This window comes from Arachis hypogaea, chromosome 15, assembly GCF_003086295.3.
Source record: "Arachis hypogaea cultivar Tifrunner chromosome 15, arahy.Tifrunner.gnm2.J5K5, whole genome shotgun sequence".
In the NCBI taxonomy this organism is placed as follows: domain Eukaryota; kingdom Viridiplantae; phylum Streptophyta; class Magnoliopsida; order Fabales; family Fabaceae; genus Arachis; species Arachis hypogaea.
Window position 1 is genome coordinate 18,639,843 of NC_092050.1, and position 7,451 is coordinate 18,647,293.

General features: G+C 33.3%; 1 protein-coding gene across 1 annotated transcript; it reads right to left on the minus strand.

The window, feature by feature from the left end:
- Positions 1 to 2,244: 2,244 nt before the first annotated feature.
- Positions 2,245 to 7,451, minus strand: LOC112749801 (4-coumarate--CoA ligase 2). Its single transcript, XM_025798192.3, has 6 exons — positions 5,999 to 7,451; positions 3,743 to 3,941; positions 3,244 to 3,389; positions 3,047 to 3,114; positions 2,846 to 2,948; positions 2,245 to 2,698 (listed from the first exon to the last, which is right to left on the minus strand). The coding sequence occupies exons 1-6, from the start codon at positions 7,079 to 7,081 to the stop codon at positions 2,573 to 2,575; spliced, it is 1,725 nt and encodes a 574-aa protein (XP_025653977.1). The 5' UTR covers positions 7,082 to 7,451; the 3' UTR covers positions 2,245 to 2,572.

Consider the following 7,451-nt stretch of genomic DNA (forward strand, 5'->3'; position numbering starts at 1 on the left):
AAAAAAAAGTAAAGTATTAAATTAGTCCAGGCGGGAATCCAATTCAAATCCAATAGCCTATAGTAAAGATTAAAGGAAATGCCACTCTTTAAGCCAAGGAAAAGTTTGGGAGTAATCTTGTTTTGATCCTTAATGTTTAAAGTATCCTATTTAAATTTAAAAAAATTTTATTTAATTTTAATTTAGTCCAATTGTTAGGTCAAAGTTAAATAATTAACAAAATATCTTATATGACAACGTTCAAAAACAAGATCGATAATTTAGAAAACAAGTACAAGCTTTAAAGGCACAAAAGATGCATCAATATTATTTATCATTCTCCTTAGTTCTATAGAAAATATTTCATTTAAACTGTAAGAAGAATGATAAATAAATGTATTGATACATCTACGGTTGATTTTGTGCCTTTGAAACTTGTACTTGTTCTCCAAATTATGATCTTGTTCTTATACTACGGTCATGTAGCGCATTCCGTTAATTATTTAACTTTGACCTCACGGTGGGACTATGCTGAAGCTAAATGAAACTTTTTTGGATTCAAATAGGACACTCTAAATCTTAAGGACCAAAATAGGATTACACCCTATAAAGCACGGACACTTCGTTGAGTTGCCGTATCCGCGTGTCAAATACATTTCGGACATGACACTCATCGACACTCGTCCGACACGCGTGTCTGCCGTGTCCAACCGTGTCTTAATAAAAAATAAAAATAAATTTCTTCGGACACACTTTGACACACCTAAATACCATCACGTGTCAGCGTGTCCAACCTTATTTTTAATATGTATTATTGAAATGAGTTTAGAAATAATATATATTATTATTTATTAAAACAAAAAATATTTTAGATATTTTTATATAGTTAAAAGAAGACATTAAAAAATAGCTAAACATTATTTTATATTTTAATAACAATAAAATATCAAAGATTCATTGTAATTTATCTAAAAAATACTTTATATTCTATATATATGACGTGTCATCGTGTCTTATAAAATTTTAAAATTCGTGTGTTCATATGTCCTGTGTCGTGTCCCGTATCCGTGTTAGTGTCCATACATCATAGATTGGAGACCAATTTAGTACTTTACCCAACAAAAACAATCAAAGTTATCAAACTCGGTCCCGCCCTGATAGTACCAAATCAAAAATCCGGTCACTTGGTCATCAATCTTAGTTTTGGTCATCATTTAAACTAGTTAAACAATTAACCCGGTCAAACTTAGGCAAACTCAATAAAATCGGTCAAATTTATTCAAAATCGGTTTAAACCGACCCAATCAAATCCGGTTAGGTTAAAAAAAATATTATTTTTCATACATAATTTTTTATTAAATGTATTACGTAAATAAAATTAAATTATATTTACAAATTTAAAGAAAAATAATATTTTATTAATTATAATATATTTTTTATTTCTATGATTGTTATTTTTATTTATTTTTATAAATATTTAAAGAGTATAATAAATATAAATTTATAAATATCTAAAGAATATAATAAATATAAACTAATTGATAAATTATTAAAATTTAAAAATAATAATTAATTAAATATAAAATGAAATTAAAAAAAACATTTATTATAAAAATAAAAAATTAAATTAAATTTTATATAATTATAATAAACTAATTTAACCTATAATTTATCGATTGAATCAGTAATTTATTAATCTATTATTCTGATTAGTTCAATTATATTAGGTTCTTGGTTCTTACAGTTATTATTAGTATACTTCGGTAGTTCGGTATTCACATGTGATCCGTGTGTCTCAGTACGGCTGGACTGCGTCACTGCAGAAATGAATGTATGGTTTCTTAACTTCTTATTTCTACGAGTTACGGTTATATTTTGAGGAATGACAAAGTGTCTTTGTTGACTTTATTCCAAAGTCCAAACTTAATCGTGGAGCTAGCGTGTGTTTTCCTTTGTTGCTTTTGGTACATGGATATTTTTGTTTTCATGTTAAACTAATTGCTTTGGCTTTCCTTTCCATATTTCAACCAAGCATTTTTATTAATGATTTACAGTATATTATAAGGTATCTATCAAAACCGTTTACAATGACCAATTATAAGGTACCGTTTTCTTCACCAACACTCCAAAGTAGTTTTTCCTGTATACATTGTCAAATGTCAAACTTTGACTCTCAATAGAGACTAATCCAATCTCTTTTGTCACAATCTCTTATGCCTCACGGAAAAAAACATTTTTTAAAAATCATTTAGAATACAAATAACATTCGAAGGGCAACAAATAATATTATTAATAACAATAATAATAACAATTATATTCCGAATTTTAGTGATGTAAAATCACCTAACTACAATCAAAAGTCTCTCAAACAAAAAATTACAGCAGACAACAGAGGAGTAAAACCGTCTTCACATGAAAAGAATACAATTGTTTATTTGCTTCTCGTATTGGCTTTGTGCCATGAAGCATTAAATCATAAGATTACAATTATGGAACCCGTGATGCCCCAAAAGAAGAGAGGAAAATAAAAAGAAAAAAAGAAAGAAAGAATAAATATAGAATATACTGCAAAGACAAAAGTTCTATGAAGCGTCTAGGGCTTAAGGGTGGTGGTGTTTTCTAGCTTTGCTCTGAGGTCTTTCCTTAATATCTTTCCTGATGGAGACTTCGGAATTGCATGAACAAAGTACACTTTGTGTAGTCTTTTGTAAAACACTACCTGTACACAACAAACACCGCATACTTTAATTTCAATAACAATCTCTCAAAATATCAAGGTTGTCGAATTTCCATTAAATTCATATGGCTTTTAATTACATATTGAGTTCAAAGCAGCCAAAAGTAATAAATCATTTAACTTAATTACCTGTTTAGCTATGAATTCCTTTACAGACTCTTCAGTGAGTTCAAAGCCATTAGATCTAACCACGAATGCAACAGGAACTTCACCAGCAGCAACATCCTTTTGCCTGTTATAAAATTGATGATATTAGTTATGTTACTAGCTAGAGTTCCACTGTATTAGTAAATTAAATAATAAATCAAGATTCAAGGAAATTAAACTTACGGGACAACAGCTGCGTCTGCAATAGAGGGGTGGCTTACAAGAAGGGCTTCAAGTTCTGCAGGGGGCACCTACAACAATCAAACATCAAACATTTTATTTATAAGCATGAGTCATGAGGTGTTGTTACAATATACTTTCTGTTTACACAATTTTAATGAAATGTATTACATGCATCAGTTAGAGAATAATTTCAGTACCTGGAAACCTTTAAATTTGATGAGTTCCTTGACCCTGTCAACGATGAAGATTTCATCATCATCATCTACATAACCAACATCACCGGTATGCAGCCAGCCATCCACATCGATAGTTGTTGCTGTTGCTGTATCATCGTTCAAATACCCTACAAGGAATTCAAATATTTGACATAGTTATAAATAAGCACGTGTATCGGAGTTCATCATAATAGGATTTGAACATTCTAAATTATAATTATAATCACTCACAGACAGATATAAGAAGAGTTTATTTACAATTTTATTTCTTAAAACACACTTCATCATATATCATTTATAAAAAAAATTTATTTTATTGCTATTTGTAAGACTCGAATTTAAAACTTTTTAGTTAAAATATATCAGCTAATTTTACTTTTATTATTTTTATATATATTTACTAAATAAAAAAGTAAACTAATATGCACATTGATACTCATTGATACACTACTAAAATATAATATACATATGGTGATCATACCTTTCATGATTTGTTGACCACGGATGCAAATTTCACCAGGTTGATTATAACCAAGAGAGCAACCAGTTTCAGGGTCGACGACCTTAAGCTCAGCATTTCTAACAACAGTGCCACATGAACCTGATTTCGTTGGGAATGGTTGCTTCGCAAAGCCCAAGCACATGGACAGCACTGGCCCTGCCTCTGTCATCCCGTACCCCTATAATAATTCTTAAATAAATCATTACTTCGAACGTGTAATATATAATTAAATAAATACCAGATCCCTAGGTCCACAATTCTCATCATAAACATGCATGTTGACACCTATCCAGTTGTTTTATCATTTTTTTAATTATTATTTCCCACATATTTGCTTAGCAGCAGTCACGAGCTAATTAGCAAATAGAGGTTTGGAATCAGTACTAATTTACTAATTGACATAATATTAGGGTGTTCATCACATTGGGTATTTCGTGAAATAATTATGTTTACACAATAGAATTATTATATATAAAGAATTTATTTTGTCGATTTTGCAGATGAGCTGTCTACAATGCTACATGGAAAAGAATCTTATGTGTTATGACCTGTTTTGTCATTTTTGGGCGTGTCTGTGGTGGTGGTTATTTTTTCTTTTGGACATTTTTTCTTATTTTTTCTTTTGGACATTTTTTCTCCTCAAATGGGACTCGATAGAGACTAAAGATCTGATATCTAATTTTATATATGCACTATTTATATATATAATTTTCATATATTTTTTTATTAAAAATGCTTGATAAAAGAAAATAAAAATTATTTATACTATAAAAAATATATTAAAAAGTATAAAAATAGTATAATATTATTTTTAAATTTTAAAATAAGTTTAACAATTTTCGTTTAACATTTTATGAAAAGATTATGAATATTTTAAAAGCCTGTTCAAACTTGTTATACATACGTCGATTGATGCTTAAGTTTAAGATTAACTTAAATTGACCGATTAAAGAAAAGGTAAAATCTTTGACTGGCCAATACAAGTGTTTGGGGAAGTTGGCAGTTGGCACTTCATCATGGAGCCAAGTCAACTACTAACAAAACTATGACCATGAGGATCACGTTGCCAAGTTTGACAGGTAAGTAAAACGTTTTATAATACTATTAAAATAAAAAATATAATACTATTTTCATTTTCAAAATAAATGATGAAAGACCAAAATAAGCTTATATCTGGTAAGAAGTAGTTATTGGAAAGACATCATCATTTTTGTCTTTTAAGCTAATTTATTTTCCTAACGGGGGGTATATAAAGACATAAAAAGGAAGAAAACTATTGTCTTAAAGTATAAATCCATCTAAAGCAACAAACAAAAAACACGAGCGCTTTTTGCCTTTTTCCTACTCGTGAACCATGAATCAATGATAACTAGCACCTCATATATCCCCTTTTGTGTAATAGGGAATTCCACATATCCCGTGAATAATTCTACTTTCAAGGCCCACTTTTAATTTCCTCTCCACCACAATAATTGTTTATTATTATTTTTTCAAGATCATGCTTAAAAATACTAGTTTAAATTATCTATTTTAATATTATTTTCCTTTATAACATTTTAAAAATAATTGTTAGCTAAATTCTATCTTTTATTATCAATTATCAATTTAAGGGAAAACAGTCAACTTTGATTCTTCTCTCCCTTATTCATCTCCTCTTTAACTTGGAGAGATAATTCAATTCAATTCAATTTCCATTCCAGTTCATTCCAAACACACACTTAAGCTAATCTCCAAAATAAGAGCCATCATAAAGTTTTTGGTCCCCAAGAACAGGCCGGATGCATGAACAAGAGGTTATTGTTGTTGGGGCTTTGGAATGTACGTGGGAGCAAAGAATTCAGTTGTGTATTAAATGAACGCAATCACCAAATCAATAAAAAATAATTAAATAATTAAATTTCATTTTGGTTCTCAACCTTATGATTATAATATAAACAAAATTATTCACGTGAAAATATTAAATATTTTTATGTGAATATAATAAAGATTTGATATATTTAATTAAATTATTTAACATAATATAGTCACCAAAAAAAAATTATTTAACATAATATAATTCAATTTAGCCTTCAAATCTCAAAAGCTGTAATTACTAAGTCCATAAATCAAGGATTTAATTGTTACTTTTAAGAATTTTGAGAACCAATTTCAATTGGAATATGGGCAAAATTTTCGATTTGGAGCACAAAATGAACATTTATCCGGGGAAAAAATAAAGGAAAAAAAAAAGCTGACCTGTCCCAAAACAGCTTGAGGCACCCTGCTCCGGAGAGCCTCTTCGAGCTCCTTGCCGAGCGGCGCCGCTCCGGACAACACCAACCTTATAGAGCTCAAATCATACTCCGCCACCATCGGATTCTTTGCCAGAGCCAGCACGAGCGGTGGCACCACCATCGCCACCGAAACCCTGTACCTCTGAATGAGCTCCAGCAACGTTCCAATATCGAACTTCTGCATCAGCAACACGGCGCTTCCAGCTCTCAAAGCACACAACAGAACACTGTTCAGAGAGAATATGTGGAACAGAGGAAGAACGCAGAGAAGAACGTCCTCCGTTTTCAGGTACAGGTTAGGGTTTTCTCCGTCGACCTGTTGAGCCACGCTCGTCGTTAAGCTCCTGTGCGTGAGAACCACTCCTTTCGGGAGACCGGTTGTTCCGGAGGAGAACGGCAGCGCCACCGCGTCGTCAGGGTGGATCTCAACCTCCGGTAGGTCGTTCTCGTTTCCCTCGGAGATCGCTGAGAAGTGCAGGCAGTTCTCCGGCGGATCGTCGACGGTTACGACCTTGAAATCCTCTCCGATTTTGGCGGAATCGCTGTCTCGGAGCTTGTCAACGTACATTGCCTGCGTGATGACGAGCTTGGCCTTGGAGGCGGTGATCTGCTTGAAGATCTCGGCGGGAGTGTAGAACGGGTTGGCGGTGGTGGCGACAGCGCCGATCATGGAGGCGGCGATGAAGGAGAAGACAAACTCCGCTGAGTTCTGGAGGAGGATCATGATGACATCGCCCTTGGTAATTCCGATGGCGGACATGCCGGCGGCTAGTCTCCGGGAGGCGTGGTATGTTTCGCCGTAGGTGTAGGTTTTTCCGGCGGAACCGACGATGAGACATGGACGGTCAGAGATTTCATTGAGTCTTTGGAAGCAGAAAGAGTGGAGAGGAAGGTGGTTGGAGAGGGGTATATCGGGTAATTTAGACTTGAAGATGTGGACATTTTGGGGAGAAGAATTGGGTTGTTGGGTTGGGTCAGCCGTCCTTTGCTGCTGCTGTTGTTGTTGGGTTTGGGTGCTGTCAAGAGAAGGAGCTACTGACAACATGGTGTGTTAATTTGTTATTGCAACAATGAGAGAGAAAAGGAGAGAGGAAGTAGTGAAATAAACGAGTATAGGTGTATGTATATGAATATGAATAAGAATAAAAGTGTTGAAGAGCAGAGAAGGGTGTTAGGTGAGAATGAGTGATGGCACAAGCTAAGAGAAGAGAAGAGAAGAGAAGAGAAGGAGACGTAAGTAGACGAGGGAATGGAGATGGGGCAGCCACGCTACCATTTGTTGTTCAATATTGGCGCACACACACCCCTACCTACCCCCTTTTCCCTGTCTTTTTCTCTCTCACTCCCCTCCCCATCTACTTCCAGATTTCAAGTTCTCAACTACCTCCCCTAGGGGTGTCAAACTATCAATATGA

What these genes read in the sequence shown, in the direction of transcription:
- LOC112749801 (XM_025798192.3), bottom strand. Translation starts at nt 7,081, where the DNA reads ATGTTGTCAGTAGCTCCTTCTCTTGACAGCACCCAAACCCAACAACAA. An exon ending in CTCAAGCTGTTTTGGGACAG is followed by an intron (nt 3,942 to 5,998) that starts GTCAGCTTTTTT and finishes GAATTATTATAG; the next exon opens with GGGTACGGGATGACAGAGGC. An exon ending in TGGTCAACAAATCATGAAAG is followed by an intron (nt 3,390 to 3,742) that starts GTATGATCACCA and finishes AATTCCTTGTAG; the next exon opens with GGTATTTGAACGATGATACA.